General features: G+C 43.1%; 3 protein-coding genes across 3 annotated transcripts; all 3 read left to right on the top strand.

Moving 5' to 3' along the window:
- Nucleotides 1–6,794: 6,794 nt before the first annotated feature.
- eapp (e2f-associated phosphoprotein) lies at nucleotides 6,795–10,030 on the top strand. Its single transcript, XM_084568570.1, has 6 exons — nucleotides 6,795–6,957; nucleotides 7,801–7,979; nucleotides 8,384–8,503; nucleotides 9,062–9,176; nucleotides 9,253–9,381; nucleotides 9,581–10,030. Exons 1-6 carry the CDS (start codon nucleotides 6,878–6,880, stop codon nucleotides 9,879–9,881), a joined length of 924 nt encoding a protein of 307 aa, XP_084424696.1. The 5' UTR covers nucleotides 6,795–6,877; the 3' UTR covers nucleotides 9,882–10,030.
- A 146-nt stretch (nucleotides 10,031–10,176) lies between these two features.
- Nucleotides 10,177–14,256, top strand: sptssa (serine palmitoyltransferase, small subunit A). The gene is made up of 2 exons (XM_084568569.1): nucleotides 10,177–10,942; nucleotides 12,650–14,256. Exons 1-2 carry the CDS (start codon nucleotides 10,840–10,842, stop codon nucleotides 12,751–12,753), a joined length of 207 nt encoding a protein of 68 aa, XP_084424695.1. The 5' UTR covers nucleotides 10,177–10,839; the 3' UTR covers nucleotides 12,754–14,256.
- A 5,258-nt stretch (nucleotides 14,257–19,514) lies between these two features.
- Nucleotides 19,515–26,546, top strand: egln3 (egl-9 family hypoxia-inducible factor 3). The gene is made up of 5 exons (XM_084568664.1): nucleotides 19,515–20,288; nucleotides 23,206–23,325; nucleotides 23,405–23,541; nucleotides 24,269–24,342; nucleotides 25,149–26,546. The coding sequence occupies exons 1-5, from the start codon at nucleotides 19,929–19,931 to the stop codon at nucleotides 25,187–25,189; spliced, it is 732 nt and encodes a 243-aa protein (XP_084424790.1). The 5' UTR covers nucleotides 19,515–19,928; the 3' UTR covers nucleotides 25,190–26,546.
- Nucleotides 26,547–26,783: the final 237 nt, after the last annotated feature.

Raw genomic sequence — 26,783 nt, 5'->3', positions numbered from 1 at the left:
TTACTGTGTGTGTGTTACTGGGTGTTACTGTGTGTGTGTGTGTGTGTGTGTGTGCGTGTGTGTGTGTGTGTGTGTGTTCATGCAGGTGTGTTTTAATCTTGTCGGTGGGTTGCAGACGATCACAGCTCGCCGCCATGGGCTGATAATCAAGTCTCTACACTTTTTACAAGAGAGAGAGAAGGGGGAGAGAGAGGGGGAGAGACTAGGGGGGGAGAGAGGGGGAGAGAGGGGGGGAGAGGGGGAGGGACGGGGTGATGGGTGACGGGTGCAGCTCATCTGAGGTGGCAGAAGATAATGAAGCTCGGCCGTCTCCTGTGTTTGCAGCACGGGCCAACAGGTGGAGCCCACACTCTGAGAGCAGCAGGGTTACCTGGAGGGTCCTGGAGGGAGCACGGAGACGGGTCCAGAACCAGAGCAGTCCAGAACCAGAGGAGTCCAGAGCCAGAGGGGTCCAGAACCAAAGGAGTCCAGAACCAGAGGGGTCCAGAGCCAGAGGGGTCCAGAACCAAAGGAGTCCAGAACCAGAGGGGTCCAGAAACAGAGGAGTCCACAGCCAGAGGGGTCCAGAACCAAAGGAGTCCAGTACCAGACGAGTCCAGAACCAGAGGGGTCCAGAACCAGATGAGTCCAGAATCATAGGGGTCCAGAACCAGACAAGTCCAGAACCAGAGGAGTCCAGAACCAGAGGGGTCCAGAACCAAAGGAGTCCAGAACCAGAGGGATCCAGAACCAAAGGAGTCCAGAACCAGACGAGTCCAGAACCAGTGTCTGCTCCGAGATCTAAACCGTTTCCATCCACGTATGAACGAGGAGGAATGACCCTGAAACCTGGACGTGAAAACATGAAGATAAAAGAGTTGATCATTTAACTCTGTTAATCCCTGACACATTAAATAATAGAGATCAGAAAATCCTTTTCTTTTTTAAATTGAAGAAAGTATAAAAATAACAAAATATACGACCATTACAGTATCTTACTTTTGATTTGTATTATCAGGCATTTGTGGAAATTTACCGAGCACCATTTCTCTTCCTTTATTTTATATAAAACCACTGCTACAGAAACATCAACATCAGACAGATACACAATAAAACCTGACGCTGCATCGTATCTCACATATAGAGATGAACGTCATTACTAAACTCAGAACCATTCATAGTCTCCTCTGACTCTCTGCAGCACCACACATTACTGATAAAGGTCATTTTCCGTCTCTTTCTTTAGATTCTGTTCCTAAATCCAGCAAACGTGAGGCTGAAGAACGATTCATGTAAACCTGATGTTCTGATGTAGACGTTGTTCTAAAAAGAACCAGTTGTTTGTTGGATCATAATCACAACAGTTTCTCTGCATCGTTTTTATTCTTTCACACGTTTGTCTGCAGAGCTCGGTGGTAATAACATGAGGAGATGAGTTCTGGTCTTTTCTTCACCATTCATCCTCTCACCTGGTTGAATAAACTCCCAGATTCAGACCTTCTCTGATTCCCTGAACCTTTCTTTGTCAGAGTGTGTCGGGTCTCAGCGGGGCCCCGGAGCCCGTCGCTGTGTGACAGATAGACTGACAGATCCATCCAGGTGAGAATGTAGAATAATGCAATCTGTATGGACGGAGTCATCACACGCGCTCCATAGGAAACAGGGACGACGTGACGGCAGGAATGTAGATAAGGAGGTTATGTGTGAGGACCAATTTATTTTTCTTGGCAGGGTGGGAAGACCTCGGAGACGCCTTTTCACATGTCCGCGTGACAGCACAAGTCTCAATAATGAAATCCTCTCAAACTGTATTTATATCCAGAGACGCTCCGGTCCAGGGAGGTGACATGGAGGTTGATCCGTGGGCTGCCTGGATAATGATGGGCCCCGTCGGCCCCCAGCTGCATCCTCACCTCATGTTTATTTGCTGCTTGTGGAAAAAGAAGCCCTCGGCCGCTGGTCACATACAGCGAGCTCTCCGGAGCGAGGACGGCGGCGAGGTGCTGGCCGTCGTGTTATCGGGTGTCGGCCACAAAAAAACCTTCAAAACAACAACAGATTCTCTGCAGCAAAGCATCATGGGACGGCGTTTATTGCTGCAGTAATATTTACAGATGACAGGACGTCCTGTTACTGAACGTTAAAGTTATTTCTACTCTATCAGGCCTCGTTCACACCAAACATTAACATCCTGATCTGGTCTCTAGAGTCCAGGTTAAACAAGTCCAGGTGTGAACGCTGATCTGGTCTCTAGTGTCCAGGTTAAACAGGTCCAGGTGTGAACGCTGATCTGGTCTCTAGAGTCCAGGTTAAACAGGTCCAGGTGTGAACGCTGATCTGGTCTCCAGAGTCCAGGTTAAACAGGTCCAGGTGTGAACGCTGATCTGGTCTCCAGAGTCCAGGTTAAACAGGTCCAGGTGTGAACGCTGATCTGGTCTCCAGAGTCCAGGTTAAACAGGTCCAGGTGTGAACGCTGATCTGGTCTCCAGAGTCCAGGTTAAACAGGTCCAGGTGTGAACGCTGATCTGGTCTCCAGAGTCCAGGTTAAACAGGTCCAGGTGTGAACGCTGATCTGGTCTCCAGAGTCCAGGTTAAACAGGTCCAGGTGTGAACGCTGATCTGGTCTCCAGAGTCCAGGTTAAACAGGTCCAGGTGTGAACGCTGATCTGGTCTCCAGAGTCCAGGTTAAACAGGTTCAGGTGTGAACACTGATCTGGTCTCCGTCCACATGTGGAGGTGGTCTGGGACACATCATTCCTGTCCACACCTGGTCTGGTTTAGTTTAGTAGGAACCAAAGTGGTGGACGGTGTTTCCTTCAGGGAAACATTTGGGGAGGAAACTCTGTCTTTGAGTCACGTGTCAATCAACTGGATGGGCAGCTCCCATTGGTCCAGATCAGTCCAGTTTGGTACCGTCCTCTTGTTGACGTCTCCAGAGGTTTGTCCTCTCTGAGTCTCATCAACACTTCCTGTGTGGCCCCTGAGGCCCCTGGACCAGAGCTTCTGTTTGACGTTGAGACACACATTAAACTTAGACTTGGGAACTGGTGGATCAATAAAGAAATATTATAGAAAAATAAAAATCTAATAATATAAAACTAAAATATAACTAAAACTCTAGTAAAATAAAATAAAATAAAATAAAATATAAGTAAATATCTAGTACAATAAAATCATTTCTTGTGTATTTGTTCATATGCAGATTTTGTACAATTTTGTACAGAGACAGAAGTAAATGTATATAGATATATTTCCATATGAAGCATTAATGAGGCTCGTTATTAACCTGCAGTTCTCTGAGTCGTTGTACAACTGGACTGAGAATAGTATGAACTCTGGTCTCCAGATGTTTCATCAGCCAGAGTTTCTCTTGGTCTCTGCAGAGAATCGTTGCAGCTTTTATCGTCTTGTTTTTGTGTCTCGTCCTCAGAAAAAAAACAAAAACAGCTTCACCTAATTATCCACCAAAAGTCTGTGTTTTTCTTTTCTCTCAGAGAAATCGTATCGCTGGAAAATCCATTGAACGCTTCGAACAAAAGACGAGAAACAAGCATCAGTGTCTGGATTCCTGCACACACACACACACACACACACACACACACACACACACACACACACACACACATGCTTCTGTCCATTGTCTTCTTCTCCTCTATTATCAAAGCCAACAGAGTGTGTGTTTTTCTTCCCGTGTGTGTTTTGTGGTGGCAGTGCAGCCGACACCCAGTGGGAGAGCCCGGCTGCCTGCGGGGGGACAGATGGGTGTAATTACGTTATTTTTACCTCCTCCAGGAGTCGGCTGCCAGCTCGGGGGAAATTAGCATCACACCTGTGTGTAATTGGCTAAATTAGCTTGTCGAGCTGCAGAGCTGAGACAGAGGTGGACGGTGAGGTGTGTGTGTGTGTGTGTGTGTGTGTGTGTGTGTGTGTGTGTGTGTGTGTGTGTGTGTGTGTGTGTGCGTGCAGGTAAAACTCAGAGACGTGTCACACCTGCGATGGAAAATGTCGGCCGACACAAACAACACACTCTGACACACAGTCACACAACAGAGAGACACGAGGAAAGAGACACAAAACAGACGAACACAAACAGAGGAACGACGAAAACACACAAACACAGAGCGGGACACGTCCTCCTGCGTTTAAAGACGTTACACTGAGGCATGAAGCGTCCACCAGAACCCAGAGGAGTTTAGTTTATTACAGACAAACTGTGTTTTGAGTAAAACAGTAAAAAGGTTAAAAATTATCTTTAAAGCAGAAAGACTTTCCACGGACAGAATCCATCCCCGACTCTTAAGAGATTTACTTTTATTCTAACAAAATCAGTTTTAATTTAGCATTTTTAGCTCCTTCCTCTCGTAGCATGCTCTGACTGTTCTGTCTGGTTGATTATTTACTGTAATTTAATGTCACAACTGTTTCCAGACAGTGATTGTTCTCATTTACTAATAAATGTATTTAATCAATCACCTGAGAAGAGTCACGGTAACGAGTTCAAATATCCTGTTTTATGTCAAAATCCAAATATGTTTTTGCTTTATAATAATAATCCTCTTTAATTCTATTCCACATTTCAAATCAACTTTTATAAAGTGATGAACAAAGACGTAGAAATCTGCAGCTCTGAATGATGAACACAGTTAAAACCAGGAAATGTTCTCTGATGAAAATATGATAGAAAGAAGAAAACCTGGATGTTTGTTCTGCTCTTTATTGTTGTTTTTTAAATGTGCTTTAGAAATAACCTGATTATATAACGCTACACTTTATTTCTTTAGCACTTTACTGGTCAACACATTAAAATTAGTCTGAGGCGTAAAAGTCTGTCTGAGCAGAGATCCATTCCTCCACCGTGGCCCCTACAGCAGAGAACGCCCCGTCCCCCTTTAGTTTCCAGCCCAGACCGGCCTGTGTGGTGCTAAAAGGTCAGAGGTCACTCCACGAGTGATGAGCCAGATCTTAAAATCGATTCTAAACCTGGACCCAGACTGATATGATCCCTGGTTCTGGTTCGGCTCTAATAACGTTAAGGTCACGGGTTTGATCCCAGAATGAGCCACTGAGATTTTAAGGAAACAACTCAAGAAGAAACTGAAATAGTGAAAAGATGAAACCAAACCGAACCTGTGCAGCTTCTCCAGGTGTTGTTTCCATGAATGTGACCCAGGATCAGTCCTGATGTGTCGGTTAGATTCAGTAACAATGAGTCCGACAGGAGACAAGAGAGAGAATCTGCTCAGAAAGAGTTCACATCGATTCATACGTGACTTTCAGACACTTTCATGACGTAAACATGTGAATCACATGTGATTTATTTCACACAATTCACTGAGAAACACAGAACACCAGAGTTAATGTCTGATATTTTACACTTGACGTATCTTTAGCAGATAAAACTTTAAAATCTAATAAAATACTGGATTCAGTTTTATTTATCTGGCGTCAAAAGTAATCCAGTTTGTCCCAGAACCTGAAGCCTCCAGAGCAACAAGACACAGTTAATGACCTGATGTACAGTAGTAGGACATGATGCATGGACAGCAGGTCCCCCAGCAGCCTGGTCCTATAGCAGCATCACTGAGGGATGGGTGTCAGGTTTATGAACTCAGTCTAGGAGCTGGTTCCTCAGGAGAGGGTCCTGGTAGATGAAGGCTCTACCTCCCATTCTGCTTTAGAGGAACCACAAGTAAACCTGATCCTTATTGGTCTGATGTGGTTCTGTGAGGTCTTTGAGATCAGATGGAGTTAGAACCTTTAACCTTTAACGGCCTCGTATGGAAGGAGGAGGATTTGAAATTCTACTGGAGCCAAAGAAGAGAAGCTGAAACTGGAGTCGTATGATTCCCGTCAGTCCACATGTTCATTCTGAGGAGAGGGTTGATCATAGAAACATGAAGATGATAGTAAAAGCAGAATATAAATAAATAAATAAGATAAATAAATATTTTATTTTATTTTAGTTGGTCCACACTATAACATCCATCCTCATGTTTTGTCTAAATTTTCCAGACAAACAGAAAATACTTCAAAACTTTCAAACAGGACAAGATGTTGGTCATCTCTGTAGGTCAGAGGTCAGAGGTCAGAGGTCAACATCTTCAGCTGAACCTACACCTGACCACATGTCTGGTCTGTTGGCGCCACCTGGTGGTGTCTGGTTGTAACAGAGGCTGAGCTTTTAGCTTTTTAAAATAATTAATAAGTTTAATATAGATTTAACACCCGGGACTGTTTTTATAATCACAACAGTATTATAAAAATAATCAATGTTAGAATTAAAGTAAAAGTGATTTAGATGTAAAGTGGAGCTTATTGTACAATAAATGAAGTATGTGTGTATATATTATATTGTGTAATGTAATGATGTTCAGGGCGTTTGTGTTTGTCGTTTATGAAATAAACTTAAAAAGCATATTTAATTAACAAACCTGAAGTTTGATGGGTTTTTTTTTAAAGATAACTATCTGAAAACACAGATTAATTTATATTTTATTTGATTGAAAAAGAGATGACTTTTCTGACCAACAACATTACAGACAAACCTTTCAGTCTATTGGTAGCATCACTAAATACTACTCACTGTACTAGTTATATTATCAGATCACTTATTGGTCTTTTTTTAAGACAAATAATTTAATTTTATGTAATTAACTTTAATAATTTGTTATTAAAATGTTTTATTTATTCCTGCTTACATTTTATTTTATTTTTTTTATTTTGTTTTATTTTATTTTATTTTATTTTAGTTGTGAATCTCGTCCTGCCTTTAAGAACTTCCGCTGAATCAAACTAAAACAGTAGAAGAAGAAGAAGAGGCGGAAGTAGTCGTGCTCAGTAACTTGCTAACTCGCTAGCATCCCGTGTTTGATGTAATTGATTTCTTCAAACGGTAAAAATGAACAGACTGATTAAACCACCGGAGTTTGACCCGTATGAGATCGAAGAGCCGAGCGACGAGGAGAGAGCTTCCAGCAGGTAGGAAGTTAATTTGAGGTTTTTATTTACATAAACGTGGCTTCTTTAGCGCCACGAGGCTAACTGCGGCTAGCTAGCTGAATGCTAACATGTAAACAAACCGGCTGGGGACAGATGAGCGGTTCCCCCAGCATGTTAGATGTTTTTAAACCTTTTAAACTTTTATAAATCAGTGGCAGAGTTGTTCTGTCGGTGAATAATCAAAGTGATAAACACCAAATTAAATATTTATTTGTCTTTATTAACAGACAGGCAGCCAGAGGACGTGAAATCAGAAAACATGTATTATAAAACATTAAACTGCATTTAGAGAATCTAACTGAATTCAGTTTCTTACTAAAACATTAGATATGTTTAGATAAAGTTTCCTCTCTAAATATTTGGACTCAACTGGTGGATTCGGGGTAACATTACTAGTCATGGAACAAGTTTTGTTCTAGAAAGTGGAAAAATGTAGAACTTTAGATATTTAAATATGTAAAGTTTTCAGGTAGATCATGAAGTAAACATTGTCTGAGACTCAGGATGGTTTCTGGATGAACTACTTAGTTGTTTGGTGGATAAAACATCAGCATGAAGTTCACTAGTTACAAACAGATTCCTCCTGCACTTTGTTTTTTATATTTTGTTCTTTTTAGGTTTTATATTTCTTTTATTTGTTTAGTGCTGTTAGTGAGGGAGACTTGTAAAGAAAGAACTTGATTGTATGGTCTGAACTGTTTTTAATGAGCATATGAGAATAAACACGTTGAATCGAGTTCAGGCAGGAGAGTATGGATTTCTTTTCCACTAATTATCGTCAGACAAAGTGAAGGTGAGGAAACGTCCTGTGCTGTGTTTCAGTTCGGAGGACGAGCTGGAGGTTCTGCTGAACGGGACCTCGGAGCAGAAGAAGAAGCTGATCAGGGAGTATCTGACGGGGGAGAGCGAGTCGTCCAGCGGAGATGAGTTTGAGAAAGAGATGGAGGCCGAGCTCAGCTCCACCATCAAGACCATGGAAGGAACCTGGGGGCCGGCAGCAGGTAACACTCACCTGCGTCTGGACAGACAGACAGACAGGATGCCACGGCATAAATGTGACTGAACTGTGTCTAGTATAGGATGGAGCAGAAATCAGGACTCTACTCTTTCTGAACTTGACACTGGTTTTGGATGGACCCATGTCGGTTCAAAATAGGAATGTGGGTTGAGGGAGATGTTAAAGGTGTCATATGTCATTGTATTATAATCAGTAGAGAAACAACTGTCCACAAACCAACATGGCAGCAAACAAGACCCGTTCAGACCTCACATTTACATCTTTAATTATCTTGCGATGATTTAAAGGCAAGTTTAACTGTTGTTTAACTGTTTAACTCTCTTTTCATGTTGTGAAAACATTCCTGATGAATCCATGTTTGTGTTTATTGTCCAACAGAAGGAGGAGGAGGAGGAGGAGGAGGAGGTGGTGGTGGTGGTGGTGGTGGTGTGGGTCCTGGACTTCCTGACGCTCGGATGTACGACAAGATTTACTTTGACTCTGACTCAGATGAGGAGGACACGCCGAGTAAGTGAAGCATGAATAAGAGACTAGTTATCCTGCTCTGATCAGTATTTTTTCCAGTCTATATGCGCGTCATAAAATCCTTCTTTTGACTCATTTATACCCAGAGAGTTGTTCTAGTAGAAGGTTAAATATTAAAATCACTGTAACGTGTTTTTTCTCCATCAGTTCCTCAGGAAAACTGAAGCTGGAGAGTTGATAGAAAGTAGAACAGCTACTCATCAGGAATATGTAGGTCTGATCTCCTCTGGAGTTAAAGAAAGATTCTTTTATAAAATATAATAGAAATACTGAGGAAAAGTCAAATGTGCACAAACCACCAAGGTTGAAAATAAATCAAATGATACTGAGACAAAAAAAACAGGAAGGAGGTGGAGAAGAAAGAAGAGTAGGAGAAACGGAAAAACAAAAGTTTAGATGAACATCTAGTCGTCTCTCAAAGTGAAAACGTAGCAGCCCCCAAAATCCTCGGGGCCGGGACGTCACAAAGGTGACCACGTATCTGGGAAGTGATCTGGAGGTTCTTGAGTCGTCTGTGGTTTTATGAATCCTCCTCTGCAGGCAGCTCCACCGGTCGGAGGCGGAAACAACGGATCATCCCGACCAACGACGAGCTGCTGTACGACCCCGACGAGGACGACCGGGACCAGGCCTGGGTGGACGCCAGGAGGAGACGGTGAGACAGATTAGATTTTATTCATCCTTCAAGAAGAGACACCAGACTCCTCCTGACAGTTGTTTCTTGTGTGCAGGTATAACGGCAGGAAGCGACCGGCGGCGGCGATTAGCTCGCGACCTCGCCAGCCTTCGGGTTTACCCAACAGCGACGCCGTTCTCAACTGTCCCGCCTGCATGACGACGCTCTGCCTGGACTGTCAGAGGTGAGACTGAACACGATCTTAACTGTCTCACAGGCTAGATGTCAGATATACAGAGGCCTTTTCACAACGAACAACGACACTCATCCAACACTGGAACAAAGCAGCAGGGCTACCTTTTATTTTCACCAAACTCTTCCAAACTTTTTATTCTTTAAACTCCCTGATTTGTTCACTTTTTGTGTCACTTTGGTCCGTCCAGGCACGAGAAGTACCGCACGCAGTATCGAGCCATGTTCGTGATGAACTGCACGGTGAAGAAAGACGAGGTGCTGCGTTACAAAAGCGACCAAGAGAAGAAAGGCAGGACGGGGAAGAAGAAGAGGAAGAGAGGACAGAAAACAGAGGCACCGGTGGACGAGGCTCCCGAGCCGACGCCGGCGGGGATGGACGCTGACGAGGTTTACCACCCGGTGCAGTGCTCCGAGTGCTCCACAGAGGTCGCTGTGTTCGATAAGGACGAGGTCTACCACTTCTTCAACATCCTGACGAGCCACTGCTGAGACTTTTTCCTTTTTTCTTTTTTTAAAGCTGCTACAGTCAATATACTTTTCTGTTTTTTTTTTTTATTAACGATGGAGAAGGAACCAGAGCTGGAGGAGAGTGAATGTTGGACACTATGAACACCTCTCTGAATAAAAGCTGTCCTCTATCTTGTGTTTCCAACGTGTTTCTGCTGAAGTCAGACTGATCAGAATGAACTCTTCATATAGATCACTGTCTCATTTCACCTGCCTGATAACTGCAGCTTTGGCTCAGGAGAGCAGTGTGGAACCTTTTATTCAAAGATTTTTTTATTGTAAATTCTCTATATTTTTTTAGGACATACAGAAAAGCCATTTCACTCTCACCTTAAAACACTCCATAAAAAATAATATCTATAAAGGTAACCTGTGTACATAATTTGATCTTTTATTACTAATCTGTTTAAATTAACTTTAATAATTGATGTTTTTTTCCTTTGTTTTACGTTACATGAGCTTTTCCTCTAAGATTTTGATAAATTTGTTGACATCTGCAATAAGTTCATATCTTTGCTGGCAATAATGCAGAAAGGATAGTTATAGACAAATAATTGCAAAAATCATTGATATGCTTGAGTTGTACCTGGTGGACTTTACTGTAAATGTCACAGGATGTATAAAGGTTTAATTAAAAAACATTTAAACATTAAATTATAGAATAATTAAGTTCCTAGAAGTCCGAAAGTAGGGCAAGAGTCCAAAAAGATCAGGTATCAAACGAGCTGAGAAAACCTGTTCTGCGACTTTACTTTGAAAGTCCGGAAGTTGGAACTCCCCATGTGTACGTAATGTACGTAAGAGCCTCACGCTGGAACGCGGAGCTGTGATTGGCTGAAAGTTACCTTGTGATTCAGCGTCACGCCAGAGTCAAGAGATTAGCATGAGCACAGGCAGCTAACAGAGAGGAAGTAAACGAGCTGTTTAAGAAGTTGGGACCATGGCTCTGGGAGACTGTTGGAAGCAGTTGTCTTGGTTTTATTACCAGTATCTTCTGGTGACGGCGCTGTACATGTTGGAGCCCTGGGAGAGGACGGTGTTCAGTATCCTTTATTCCGCCGTGTTTAAAAGACTTCTGACACGAGCTAATGTGCTAACTTTAGCTGGAACGTCACCGTAGCTAACCCGATCTTAACCTAGTTTAACGTCAACTGAAAGGTTTACTATGAATAAACGTATAGTCTGTTGTTTTATGTTAGCGTTAAAGTGATTAACAAATGTACGTTAGTTGATGGGTGATTCGGCATATAAATGGTGAACGAGTCGGCTTCTGTTTTCGTAGAAAAGAGTGATATGTTTATCAACTAGCTAACGTCTTTGAAGAAAACGTGTATTTATGATATGTTTAAAGGGTGTTTTTACCTTTTTAAATGATGCCGAATTAAATAATCACCACAGCCTTTATGGAAAATGTATCAAATATATTTCTACGAGGTGCGTGGTTTAAACTGTATGTGAACGTCGTTAAAAAGTTAAGATTTAAAACAGAGTGAAGGTGTTTAAACTGCTTCCTGTTTGGCGGAGGCGGCAGAAACGTCTGTAAAACAACGTTTCATTCATGTTTAGAGAAGACTTCACACTTTATTATATCACTGTTGTATAGTTTACTTTATGTAAAGCACATTAAATGAAGTGGTGGTCTTTAAATGATCTTTAGCATGTGGGAGGCTAAGCTAGCTTGAACCTCCTGAGAGCTCCAACACTCCCCTCTGTCATGTGATTAGCACTTGCTTGTTAAAACATGTCACATATGAGTATTTTATTCTTATTATGAGCAGTATGAAACTCATTTAAAAGTGAGGAAAGCTTGAACCTGTCAGTTACTAATTAAGGTGTGTAACAGTTGTACTTTGATCAGATGGTTCAGTCCGTATCCGGTTATGTTTAGCTTCCCTGAGGGTCAGGTGTGTGTGAGTTAGTCAGAGGTTGTGTCATTGGCTTTCTGTTTATTATCAGCTTTGTTCAGGAGCTATAAATCTGATCTGTAAAGAAATCAGTGGTGACGGGACTTCCTCTTGATGAGAACATTGATTCTTGTAGATATGAGAATCTCCTGATAAAGAACAGGTATGTGATTTTAAAACGGAGAAAGAGATGTAAACTACAACTCCCAGGGTGCATTTCTGTAAAACAAAAAACACAAGTATCCATCTTTAAGTCCCTGTGTCTCCACCTGGTCTTAATATAAATGTGTCTCCACATGCGTCCCCAGCCAGCACTTGAGATCTGATCTCAGTCTGTGTGTCTGTAAATCAGCAGCGCCATCATGTGGTCAGTAGAATATTGTAGCAGCTGCTGTCTCTAATGGATCTCTACCTACCGCTGGATCAGAACCATCAACAGCTGCTGGTTGACTTAGAGACATGATCCAGATGTTGGAACAAGATGGAAAGACTCTCACATGTTAAGATCTGATTTATTTCTGGATCTCTGCCCTGGTGTTAGTTATTTTTAGAAAGGAGGATGAAAGATAGAAGGAATGGTGATTAGAAAAAGAAAGGAAGGATGGATGGGAAGACAGAAGGAAGGATGGATAGGAAAGGGAAGGTATGAAGGTTAGATGTGGACAGAATGATGGTAGAAGGAATGACGGAGAGAAAAAGGAAGGAAGGAAGGATAGAAGAAGGCAGGAAGGTGGTCTTTAATGTGACCCAGGACTCATTGTGTGTTCACACCACCAGAGGAATGAGGTCACGTGTGTCTCTGTATCAACATGACCTGGTTCTTCCTCAACTCCTCCTCCTCCTCAGACTCCCTCCTCGTCTCCGTTGCCGGCATGGCCGTCTACACCGGCTACGTCTTCATGCCACAGCACATCATGGCGATCCTCCACTACTTCGAGGTCGTCCAGTGACACCACGACTCCACCAGCCGCCGCCTGGTCTTAGCCGCCTCCTACTTCCTGTCCGTCCATCTGCAACACTACACACACACCCCTCCCTGCCCCGCCCCTCCGTCTGCTGTCTCCTGTTTGGAGGAGGGGTTAAGGGGGGTGGGGGTTGTGTCTCCCCTCCAAAGCTAGTTCAATATATCAAAGGTCAAAGGTCTTACCGGGGACCAGGCTACTTCCTGTGGCAGTTATGGGAACGGCGTCGGGCTCCGAGGCTTCGACCATGAAGAGGCTGCGCTTGGTTTCTACGTCAGACTCTCTTCTACTGTTTCTAGAGGGTCTGATTACGTGGACAGACACTGGACTCGTATAGTTTGAGAGGTTATTTTTATTTAGGAGCAGGAAAATAAATGTGATCATCGGCTCTGAATGAGAACCGCTTTCAACCTTCGTCAGTTTCCAGCAGCAGTCAGACGAGGGCTGGGCTTTAAACAAAACAAACAAAAGAAAACGAGGACGTTAGTTTGTTGGAAATCTCTTTGACCACTAAGAAAGAAAATAGTTTTTGAAAGTGAATTATGTCTAAATCGATACCCAGCTCTACGTCACGGTTGAAGTTTCCCGTTTAAAGACGACCTCCTGAATGTTGGTTTTTTAAAAAGAGCAGGAACTCTCAGACTTTAGTAAAACATCAGCCCAATATTTATTTGTATATTTTTTTTTATCCGTGAATCTTGGGGGGGGTAGTAAGAAATGATTAAACATGTAAAAATATTAGATGTAAGCTTCACTTACTGGTTCCTCAACTTTAAATCAAACATTAAAGTGTCGTTGAACCTGCAGACGGATTCAAATGATTATTTCTGGGTTTTTTTTATGTGATTTTCTTTTTTTGCTGAGTTGAATTTGAATTCTCCTTCATTCCAAAGGTGATAAATAGTCCCTTTTAGTTGGTTGAAGTAAAAACCAAAGCATTGGATGCCGTGTGAGGAGAATGATGGGACAGTTAACGCAGTGATCCGTCGTCCATCGTATGTGTAAATATGATCTTCCCTCTGATATCGACCAGTCGTCTGTATTTAACTCTGCACATGTGAGTAAGAGTCGTCTGCAGAGAATCCACCTCCAGGTTTAGACTAATGAGACATATTCATTATTTACATGTTGAATCTGTTCTGTTTCATGTGAGCAGATTGTTCTGGATGGTTACCTCATCTGTCTGTAAATACTTCTTCTCTCCATCAGCCGACCGAAGCCTTTAATATCTGTCTGTCTGCTAAATGATCTGACTGCTCTGCTCTCCTACTGCCACTCGTATCTCCTGGATAATTGTGACTGTTTCCTGTAAAGCGGTGTATTTTTCTCAGCTGTGTGTATATACTCTTGTTTGTATACATATTTGTAAAGTTTTGTAGTCGGACACGTCTGCGTTGTTTTTTGTGTGTGAGCTACTGATGCTAAAAACTGTTCTATATAACTAAACCTATTAAAGGGATATTTCACTAAAAGCAGTTTGTTTGCTGGATCATTGTCGCCTCCTGCACAAACGTTAGCAGCTGCATGGGTTAAATTCCAGATGTTGATTGTTTCTGATGAAGAATTCTCCTCCAGGAATCTTCTGTTGCTTTTCTCCCTCCTCTGTAATCCTCGGTGTCGGCCACTAGGTGGGAGTGTTTGTTTTACAGCAGCAGAGAAACGAGACAAACAAGATAAAGCAGAATAATATTCTGAAGAGACTGTTGCCTGAAAGGAGCAGCAGACTTTATCGCTTTATTTAAGATTAATAGGAGAGACAGGACAAGAGAAGATCCTCTGCCAGGTCTTTAAAGACAATTAAATGAGAAGTCAAAAAGGAAATGTGAGTTTTTAATTAATGTCAGCTGCTTTTCTTTGTTTTGAATTAAAGGAACTCTGGAGGAACATGTTTTTCTATTGTATATGAAGCTATGTGTAAAATATCTAATACTGATATAAAGATGTATAGAGTTGATATATTTTATACTGTATATATTTTTTATGTGTAGTTTATAATTTTATATTGTATAGAAAGCATATGAACATCTATAGAGTAGAATAGAATGTCTTTTCTTTATTTATATTTCTGTATCTATTGATTGTATTTCATGATATATATTTATATTGTATATATTATATAAATGGACTAATAGACTATTTTTGATATATATTTTTATATTGTATAAAAATACTTATTAACAGTCTGTGGTTCCTCTCCTCGATGACCAGCAGGGGCAGCGGTGAGCTATCCACGCTGCTGAGCTGCTCTTAATTCGGACAGCGAAGAAGAAAAGACGCGCCATGTTTGATTTGCTGTCTTTACTTCCGGTAACGGCATCTTACGGCCTATGGCTGACTTCCGGTACCAGCAGCGGTTTGTTGTCTTCTCCGTCACCTGGTGGAGTCTGAAGAAACGTCTCTGAGAGGTTCAACCTGCCGACAGGTGGCTTCCTTTACACACATTTAAATCTTTAGTTGGACAGAAATCTTTATTCAAGTCAATGGTTATTAATCGTTAGCTAGCTGGCTAGTTAGCTAGCAGAGCAGCTAACAGACAGCTACTGATGAATAGCTAACAGCTATAGCTAACAGAAAACAATCCAGAAATAACAATAATAATTAAAAAACAAAGTTTTTTTGATTACTTTTTATAGAGTTCTGGTTCGGGTGTATATGAGCATTGATTTTCAGTAAATAGAACAATAAATAAAGTTACTTTCTCTAAAACTTAACAAAAAACCAGTGAGGAGTAAGTGAATATAATTATTAGCTTATCTGCTGATTCATTTCATTCATCCAACCATCTCAGACTTCATAATATTCAGTTTACTCTCTGTGTATTCTCTATTTATCTGGAAGAATATTATCTATCATTTCATTTTGTGTATAAATAAGAAATAAATCTAAACTGGATTAAACTCATGACATGATGGCGCTGCTGATTTACAGACACACAAACTGAGATCAGATCTGAAGTGCTGGCTGGGGACGCATGTGGAGACACGTTTATATTAAGACCAGGTAGAGACACATTTATATTAAGACCAGGTGGAGACACAGGGACGTAGAGATGTAATCTGATTGACCGATGGACCGAGGACTGATGTTAATATGAAGCAAGTGTATTTTTAATTTTATTTTGATTGAGCAACTCTTCTCTGACATCATCAACAGTCACATTTCAACTTTTGCTGATGTAGAATTAGTTTTGTGGTATTTTTGTATATTGTTATATAAAGTTAGTCACTCGTGTTGTTCTGGCCTCATCCTGTACACGTGAACTGAGCAAACCCATCATGCCTCAGAAGCTTTTTCAGGAAACTGAATCACTGTTGAAACGACTGGTGTGAAAATTATCCCAAATAGACATCTGCTGATTATCAGACATCTCCAGCTTCGGTTGAACTTCCCTGAGTCAGCGCCGCCCTGCAAAAATCAGATGAACTCTTAAAGTAAACCTCGGGCATTATTTCTCAAATTACAGCACACTCACTCTCTGCCAAGGAGCCGTTAACTTCCTCGTCTTGCTGGCAGCACATCAGACAGGAAGCCGAGGTCTGGTTACTGGTTAACTCAGACGATGAAGCTGTTCTCACGTACACAGCAGCAGCTGGCTGGAGTTTGAACCGACGACGTGGTCAGAGGCACAAAAACACACAATCCAGACGGTTTAAGGTTCTCTGTACCGACTCGGTCACGTCTCAGGACATTAATATCATCCGGGCTCACACTCGGAGGATTTTCTCAGTGTTTTCCTGTTGTTGTGCGTTTAAATGAAGCTGAGCTTGGCGCCAGAAAACTATTTAAATACGCCGTCGATAAATGATTAACAGCAACGTCAATTAAAAACTAAAAATATCTGAACACGTTAGCTGATATGAAACAGAAATAACTCTTTGACCCGAGGGAGAAATAATGTTTACACTGCACTAGCTAGCTACAGGTCGTATCACTGCCCTCCCTGAGGGGCCCCCACCTGACAGACTTTAAACTACATCACTGGCAATGTGATAAGTGATAAGTATTTCTGGTTTGCTAATTGCAGCATGCTAATTGTGATGCTAATGGTAGCATGCCAGTGTGCTTTTAGCGGCGCCATTAGCATCGATTTTATTGTCCCTGCCCTTGTGTGCCATCAGTATCACCATCACAATTAACTTTGGCTTTAGCATCGTCACTACCATTTCCATTAGCATCAGCTTTTTTTTTTAGCATCTGCTCTGCAGGTTTTGTCAGTTTCTGACTACCGGTCGTGTTCATGCTAATAATCATCTGAAAAGATTTAAACTGCAGCAGTGGCAAAGGTTTAGTGACAGTAGGACACGTCCCCAAGGGCCCCAGTTTTCCTCGTTGTGCGTTTAAATAAAACTTATCATTGCACCAGAAAACGATTTAAATACGCCTTTGATGAATGATTAACAGTAAAGCTCATTAAAAACATTATGTTGATAAAAACTAAATCTATCTGAACGCATTAGCTGATGCTTATCTCTGCGTCAGAGAAACAGAAATAAGTCTTTGACCTGAGGAGGAAACCATGTTTACACTGAGACCGTTTTTCAGCAGGTCCTGATTGATCGTGGAGGGTTGAGTCGTCCTCGGGCTGATGAATTGCTCCGGGCCGTGGCAGAGCTGGCAGCGCTTCATTCACACCGTCACCGTTTCATGTGGCAGCCGGAAGCCGGCGGCTGTGAGCAGAATCACGTAAGCACACATTCCTCAGAAATGAAGCTCCAGGACTCCACACGTCTGCACCGGCCGCCGCGACAGAATCACTGACACCTTATTAAGAGTTTAGTAATCAGATATAGGCGCCTTTATTTCCCTGATGTCCTTGAATGCAGCAGCAGGAGTCAGTCAGTGTAACTGCAGAAACTAACTGATAATGAAACTGAACTATAATAAAAATACTGAGGCTGCAACCAACTATTAGTGTTTCAATTAACACGTTGATTATTTTTGATTACTGGATGAATCATTTGGTTAAAAACTAAATAATTTTATTCAAACATAATCATGACGTGATGATACTTTCAGGATACCAGTAGTTTAGTGTTGAGAGTCACTATTCATGCTCATATGGACATTAGCATCAACTTTACCATTGACTTTGTTTTCCTTGACTTTGTCAGCCATTAGTGTCACGTCACTATTAACTTTGGCTCCAGTGTCACCACTAGCATTGCCTTTAGCATCACCATCAGCTTCACCACTAGCATTTCCATTAACAGTTAACATTACCAAACGTTAAAGGCAATGCCTCACAGCAAGAAGGTCACCGGTTCAAATCCATGGGCCGACTGGTTCCTTTCTGTGTATAGTCTGCATGTTCTCCCTGTGTCTGTGTGGGTTCTCTCCAGGTTCTCCAGCTTCCTCCCACCATCCAAAGACATGCTGGTTAGGTTCATTGGTGATTCTAAATTGGCCGTAGGTGTGAGTGTGAATGGTTGTCTGTCTCTGTGTTAGCCCTGAGATGGACTGGAGACCTGTCCAGGGTGTACCCCTGCCTCTCGCCCGATGACAGCTGAGATAGGCTCCAGCAGACCCCCGTGACCCTTAACAGGAATAACCGGGTATAGAGAATGAATGAATGAATGAATAAAGGCAATGCTACCTTTAATGCTTCCATTAGCGTTGCCTTTAGCGTTTCCATTTACATTAGCATCTGCTCTGCAGGTTTGGTCAGTTTTAAACTGGCCTCCTGATGGACCCCCACCAGACAAACGTTAACCTACACCAGTGGCAACTGACCCAGTCCTTGAACTTCTGAGAACAAAATGTCCACTTCCTGTCTGATATGTCCCGCTGACAGGTGAGAATGTAAAATGTCTTCACTGTTATCTTCAGATCTGTTATATCAGATTTTATCGTGGTATTTCAACACAAACTGGATTTAAACTTCATTATTATTGTCTGTTATCACTGTCATCAGCTGCTCAGCTGTTTCACGCGCGTGTTCAAACACACGTTCCACTGTTTACTTCCGCGTGGATGTGTGGGCGGGAGTCCATGAGCTACATGCGCCTCGTGGACTCCTCAATGGCGGCGGGCACGCCCAATGCGCGGGCACGCAGCGGAGCGGCCTCAGCTGTGTTTGTCTTGAACTTGTGTCGGTGTTTCCGGTTCGTTATCGATCAGGTCGGTGATCAGGTCGGTGAGGCTGAAGTTGTCCGGTCACGTGACGGAGCAACAGGTTAGAAAACAAACTGTTCGTCGGTGACCATGACCCCCCCCCCCTCCTCCTCCTCCTCCTCCCCCCTCCTCCTCCCCCCTCCTCCTCCTCCTCCTCCTCCTCCTCCTCCTCCCTCCTCCTCCCCCTCACAGCGAACATCACATCCAGCACGTCTCACACTCTTCTCGCGTCAAGTTTAAAACGGCAGCACCGGAAACAGAGGAGCGTGCCTTCAAAATAAAAGCACAAAGCCCCAGTCTCGCTTGAAGTGGTAGAAAAACGGTTTAATGTTTTCTGAGCGGACAGTAAATGTTTGATAAAGATCCACGTTAATCTAAATAAATAAAACAAGACGTGCTCTTATGTTTTAGTATTTTATATTTTAATCCACAATAAGATAAAACAGGTTAATCGTCTGTTTAACCCACAGCCACACTAAATAAAACAACAATAAATAAGAGATAATATTAAATATATAGTATGAATGAATTTGTCGATATCACGTTCAAATATGTCACAATTATGTTTGAAAGATTAATATATATATATTAGTATATGTTTTATAAGAAGGCTTTATACAGTATTTCTAGGTCTTGTATAGTTCCATACATAGACTTCTGAACAGACGGACTCTAATCTGACCTTTATATTAATCTCTAATCCCAGAGGAGTGTCTCACTGATGTGTAATATTGTCTCACTTTACTGATTAAATTAATAACCAGGTCTAATAGTTCTTCTCTTCGTCTACTTTCAGGACTGAGGTGACTATCTGTGTTTTATTGTGAAGGCCGTAACCGGATGTGGTGTGTGTGCGCAGGCCTGCAGACTTGACCCTGTCAGAATAAAAGCTGAGAGCATGAGCGTGGAGGATTCTTCTGACAGCTGTCGACTCTGATCGGGACTGGACCCAGCTGTCAACCCCAGCCTCACCTGGACCTGATCAACAGCTGATCGGATCAATACCCCAACCTGTACCCGGACCCAGTACCCGGACCCAGTCCCAGTTCACAATGCCTTTCATCGAGCACGTATCAGACTCGGACCTGGAGCGCTTGGCTCTGGAGCGGGTCGTCCCGGCCCTTCTGGCGCACGGCTTCTACTCCGTGGACGACTTCCTCGGGGAGCTGGCCGGGGGCGTCGTCCTGGACCAGGTGATGGAGATGCACCGCTCCGGGGCCCTGCAGGACGGCCGGCTGGCCGGCTCCGTCCCGGGCGTCCACCGGAGGAGCATCCGCGGCGACAAGATCGCCTGGGTGAGCGGCTCGGAGCGCGGCTGCGAGGCGATCAGCTTCCTCCTCAACCTGATCGATAAGCTCATCTCCATGTGCGCCAGGAGGCTCGGGAACAAGGCGATCCGCGAGAGGTCCAAGGTGAGAGGAAGTGATCAGGTGATGAGTAAAGATTAGTAGAACTGAGTAGAAACAACACAGAGAACAGGCTGAACCTCATGCAGAAGCACTGATGAAGACTTTATTGGTCCTGATTCTGCTTCTTATGGTAAATATTTGATGAATTATATGAATGAATGATTCTGATTGGATGTCTCCGGGCTGCAGCTCAAAGTCAGATGCATAAACCTGGAGATCTAAAGTTCTTTTTAAAACCGAGTCTAACTCTTGATGTTGCTGAACGAGTGCAGGCTTTGAGTCACTGAGGTTTAAACTTCATGCAGAGTGATTAATAAATCAGATTATTAATCATGTCTGAGTTTATTTCTGTCAGTGAACATCAGGCTTTAAAAACAGAGAGACGTCTGTGTAGAGGAATAAAATAACCCCTGTGATTAAATGACTTAAATAAACACGTTACAGCAGCGTTCACAGTCATTTAGAATCTGACTAACGCTGTTGTCGTGGAAACTCCCTCTTGTTTTGACCCAGCCTGGGCCGCGAGCCAACGCTTGAGAAACCAGAGACCAGAGCAGAGCTCAGGAACATGCTCCAGGTCGTCACCGTCCCCTCAGATCTTTACCTGGAAACAAACCCTGCAGGAATGAACCTGGGAGCTTTTCAGAATAAGAGCCTGGTTTATAGTGACTGGATGTGTGTGCAGACGTGTCAGCGTTCAGCTTCACCTCCTGCAGCAGCGGGAGAAAACGACGCAGAGCTGAAATAAGTGAAACCAGGGACGACCAGTTTCTGTTAAAGTTCACTGAACTAGTTTCAGTTTCTCTTGTGAAGGTTCTGGTTCTGCTTCAGTCCCTGATAACTGGGTTTATAATGAACTGACACATGTTCCTAATAGTTTGACAGGCTAGGATAATATCTTTATATTTTGATTTGAATTAATTCTTTAAAAGATGAAATACAAGAAAATAAAAAGCCAAGTAGAGAGAGAAATACCAGCATTATTAAACTAATACGTCTCATCCTCCAGGACTGTAACTTCAGCTCATTAACTGGAAACTTTCCTTTAGTTTCCTCCAATGTTTGAGGGAAAAGATCTTCTTGTTTGTTCAGGGCAAGTTACAAATCTGATGAACCACGACCAGTAAAGAAAGTTATTAAAGCTTCATATCGTCACTAAAAATAATTACTAATAATAAGAAGTGAAACTAATCTTTGACTGGTCATTTCATCCACACACTGAGTCGCTCTCTGACTTATTAGAAACTAAAGCTGAACCAGACTCATGGAGACTAGATTCAGATCAGGACTGTGTTGACTGGTGTACCTAATGAAGTGGCCAGGTTGTGTGTTTGTCTCATTGTTGGTCCACGTGTTGATGCAGTAGTGAACATTCTCACGTACACACTCCCTCACTCCTCCTCCTCCTCCAGTCACTGATGCTCGCTCGCCCACGTGATAAGGACTAATGTAAGAGTGTGTGTGTGTGTGTGTGTGGGCGAGTATGTGTGTGTGTGTCTGTGTGTGTGTGTGTGTGTGTGTGTGTTATCAGATGAAAGCAGATCAACACACACACAATAGTTTGACGACACATGAAACCAGAACATCTGATGTGTCCAGGTTTCAGGGTTAGAGTCGTCCTGTCTCTTTAAACGACCTCTTCCTTCTCATCGTGACGTTCATTAATAATATTTATGATCTGAGTCACGAGCTGCTGTTTTCATCTGATCAGTTTATAGAAGCAGGAACTTAAACGCCTTTAATTTAACGTCCTGGTCACATGATTTTACTTTTTATTCACTTTAAATAAAAGACGAAAGCAGCGTCTTCGTCGGCTTGACTCAACCTTTTAAAAGAGTTTGTATCAGACTCTAAAAACTAACTTCCTGTTGGATCAGTTTCAGCCTCACGCTCCACACGTAGCTCTGTCATTAAACCGTCAGCTGGATGGAAACCTGCCAAACAACTCCCTCCTCCTCCTCCTCCTCCTCCCTCCTCCCTCCTCTCCCCTCCTCTCCCCTCCTCCTCCCTCCCTCCCTCCTCCTCCTCCCCCCTCCTCCCTCCCTCCTCCTCCCTGAAACAGAGATAAGATAAAGTTGATGACGATGACGACGGTGGTGGTAATGATGAAGGCGTGTGCGTGTAAACAGACTTCCTGATTCCCCTGACCTCTCTCCAGCTGCGGGGTCAGGCCGGCCGAGGTGTCCCGGGTCAACACGTGCAGGCCTGGAGCCCCTCGCACACACACACACACAACCCTTCACAATAAGAGCAGCAGAGAGGTGGAGGGGCGGAGTTAGGGGGTGGGGTTTCATAATAAGAGCGTAAACACAGACGTCAAGCGGCGAGCGCTGACGTCAGGTGGCGTGCTGCTGGTGTTGATGTTGATGTTGATGTTGTGTTCAGGGACCCGTCTGCTTCGTGACCCTAAAGAACAGGAAGTGAGATGTTAATGGAGCGATTGTGTTTCACAATAAAAGCCCTGGAGAGGAAGAGGGCTGACGTCTGAATGTGTTGAATGTTCCACATGTCCACAGTTTAAACAGATGTATCGCTCTTATTCTACTTCACCAACAGTACTGATTTATTTTTATTACTATTGAACTGACACGTGTTCCTATTATTCTGGCCACCCCATCCCAGTCAGAGATTGAGGCTAAATAACAGAGAGAGAGATATAAAGTTAAATGTGAACACTCTGAACTCATTAAACGTCTCAATTTATTATAAATACAAAGAATAGTTTCTAAACTAAACTAAAGCTGATTCTACTTTATTAACTGGATTTATTATTTTTATTTGCAGATCAGTTTCTTGTTTATTAAAATGTCTCCAGGTTTTATTTGACTTTCTCTTTACTGGCCAAATCATTAGGTACACCAGTGAAGCGGTTCAGAAGGAGAACGTTTTAATGACCTCGTCTCTGTCTCTGTGTCTTCAGGCCATGGTGGCGTGTTACCCTGGCAACGGGGCGGGTTACGTCAAACACGTGGACAACCCCAACTGTGACGGGCGGCGCATCACCTGCATCTACTACCTCAACAAGGACTGGAACGCCAAGGTGCGTTCAGGGACCTCTGTTCATTCCTGACCCCTGATCTTTAAGGTCAGCTCTAATCAAACCGTGTTCGTTCCACCAGGAGCACGGCGGCGTCCTGCGCATCTTTCCAGAGGGGAAGTCCTACGTGGTCGACGTGGAGCCGCTGTTCGACCGGCTGCTCTTCTTCTGGTCCGACCGGAGGAACCCCCACGAGGTGCAGCCGTCCTACTCCACCAGGTGAGCTGCCAGACCAGATCACTCAGTTAATAGGTTCAGGGGCCTCCTTCAGCCCAGTCCGGTCTCAGGGGCCCAGGGGCCTCCTTCAGCCCAGTCTGGTCTCAGGGGCCCAGGGGCCTCCTTCAGCCCAATCCGGTCTCAGGGACCCAGGGGCCTCAGAGCTGAGAAGAACAGTATGAAGATATTTAATGAACTTTTATTAAACTTCCTCCTTCTCCTCCTCCTCCTCCTCCTCTTCCTTTTTCCCTCCTTCCCTCTTCATTTTTCTCCTCTTCCTCATCTACTTCTTCTCCTCATCCTCTTTTCTCTCCTTCTTCTTCATCTCCTCTTCCTCCTTTGTAATCTCTCTGGTCCATGTTTGACTCTCTGCTGGGTCAGTTTTGGCCCACGGGTCACATGTTTGACACCCCTGGCTTAATGTTTTCAACTCATATGCTCATCTTTTATTTTATTAGCGTCATTATTTCATATTTAATGTAAATTCTATTTAATTTAAACTAAACCGATGACACATTAGTCTTTTCTTCTTCCTCTGAAAAGAGACGAACGTCCTCTGGTTTGTGGTGACTTGTCTCCACCTGCTGGTCAGAATGTGTAGTGACTGAAAACTACAGCGATCCAACTATCCAGCCTGTACAGACGCTGTGATGTGACGCCTGTAGCCTTATAACAGGAGTCAGTCTTTATTAAAGGATGAACAGGGTTGACTGTGTTGATCTCGTTTCAGGTACGCCATCACCGTCTGGTATTTTGACTCAGTGGAGCGAGCCGAGGCGAAGAGACGCTTCAGAGACCTGAAAGGTAAAAACCAAACGACAACATACCTGAGCTAATCTGAGCTAACCTGGTCTAACCTGAGCTAATCTGAGCTAACCTGGTCTAACCTGAGCTAATCTGAGCTAACCTGAGCTAATCTGAGCTAACCTGGTCTAACCTGAGCTAACCTGAGCTAACCTGGTCTAACCTGAGCTAGCCTGAGCTAACCTGGTCTAACCTGAGCTAACCTGGTCTAATCTGAGCTAACCTGAGCTAATCTGAGCTAGCCTCAGCTAACCTGGTCTAACCTGAGCTAGCCTGAGCTAACCTGAGCTAGCCTGGTCTAACCTGAGCTAACCTGAGCTAATCTGAGCTAATCTGAGCTAGCCTCAGCTAACCTGATCTAGCCTGAGCTAAAAGATGAACCCAGGTTTTAGACTGACCTGAGACTAGTAGACTGGTTTTAGAAACTAAATTAAACACAGATTATTTTCCTGCTAATGAAGGGAGGATCTCTCCAGCTCACAGTCACCGTTTAAAACCTTCAAACTCACTAAATGTCTCAGTAGTGAACCTTTAAATCTACAAATCAGCTGTTGTCTAAACAGGAAGTAACTGACGGTCATTATGTGTCTGACCTCACTGATATGTAATATTGGCTCATTTCATGTGTTTGACTGGGTCTCTGTCGACGATCAGGACGTCTAGATTATTTTTTATGAAGGACAGAAACACTTTTATCAGATTCCAACAGTTAAACGTTGATCAGCTGGTTTCAGCTCCAGGTCGTGGTCAGAGGTTGGTCTACGTCTGCAGGTGTGATTTATGACGTGATGTCTTCTGTGTCTCAGCGTCCACAGCGAAGCAGGGAGACGGCTCCAGCTTACCGTGAGGAGACGCTGCCTCCTGGTGTTTGACTTCTACCTGCGGCTGAGAATTCTCTCTGGCTCTGAAAAGCTTCTGGAACAAAGCTGAAAGAAAAGCAGAAAAAAAAAAGAAGCGTCTCTCCGTCCTGGACTCCGAAGGCTTCGAGGGAGTTTCTACTCTTTACTGGATGAACTTTTTGTTTCCTGGTTTCCTCCGGTCGCAGCTGCAGAGACCGACCTGGCCAGCGATGCGTTCAGTGACCGGCTGCTGCTCCGGACTTCTGATGCTTCTCACGACGTTAGTGAATAAATGCTGATCTGCTGATTTCTGCTGAGAGGAAGAAAGAAAACTAAAAAAACTAAAAAGCAGCGGACGGAACGTCTTAAAGCTTCGCCTTCAACTGGCTGTTTGTAGAAAATCTGTACGATTCATACGGAGACATGATGAACGCTTCGGTCACCAGACTGAAGAAGGAACGAGGGAACAGAGAGGACGAGTGTTTACTGGTCTGGATATTATCCATCCCTCCATCCATCCATCCAATCAGGGCTGAACATATAAACAGACTATAATCTGCATTTAAACTTTAACGGTGAACAACGAACCAGAACCATGAAAAGTTTCATCCAGAGTTTTGTCTGAAGTTAATTTACAGTTCAGTAATTATTTGATGCTATCACTGGCTCTAAATCTGAATTACACATGTATTTTATTTCATCACTGAATACTTTGGTTTGGTTGGAACTTCAAGTTTGATTCTAGGCTCTAAAATAATCAGTAAACGTACCTTTGGTCCTTTCATTTAATCACCTTAGAACCAAGACTTTAATCCTCAGACCAAGTTTCCTTGAAGCCACCGCATCTCCTTCAGAGACAGTTTACAGCTGATGAAGATGGATTTGATTAAAGTCGACTTTTATCTGACGTATGAACTCTGTGTTGCACTACGTTCTAACCAGTCACATATAATTCATCAGGTTAGCTTTGTGTTGCACGTTGTTTAGATTATCTTTCATCCTCTCTCTCTGTCTCTCTGAACGACGGTGAAGGACCAAAGTAAAAACAGATTCCACTGATGCAGCAGATCTGACAGAGAGAGAGAGGATATGAGAGGATGAATAATGGATGATTGTCAGAGCCGTTATTGAGTCACCGTCCTGAAACAATAACGTTCTCTAACAGCACCTTTAGAACCACACGGGACACTTTGAGTGTGAGGGGCGCTGGTTTGGCTGCACGGTGTCTGGTGGAGACGAGTTAACGAGGCTAACGAGGTTAACGAGGCTTGTTCTGTCTGCTCATGACCTGTTCAATACAAGTTTTTAAAAACGATGTGGCTTCCTGACTTTCTGTTAATATCTGATGAGAACATATATAGAGAGATACACACACACACACACACATATATATATATATATATATAAATACATAAATATAGATACACACATACACTACTGACAAGACAAACAGTAAAGTTTCATAATGCTAGAACCTTTCCAGCTAATAATTTGACCTTCTCCTTTATTTTTATCTGATGAATCTGTAGCATGAACTTTTTACATTTTCTACAAACATCACCTGAAAGTTAACATAATTAATCACTATATACATTATACATT

This window comes from Chelon labrosus (genome assembly GCF_963514085.1).
Source record: "Chelon labrosus genome assembly, chromosome: 20".
NCBI classification, from domain to species: Eukaryota; Metazoa; Chordata; class Actinopteri; order Mugiliformes; family Mugilidae; genus Chelon; species Chelon labrosus.
The sequence above is the reverse complement of the archived record's forward strand: the minus strand, read 5'-3'. Positions and strand labels throughout refer to the sequence as shown.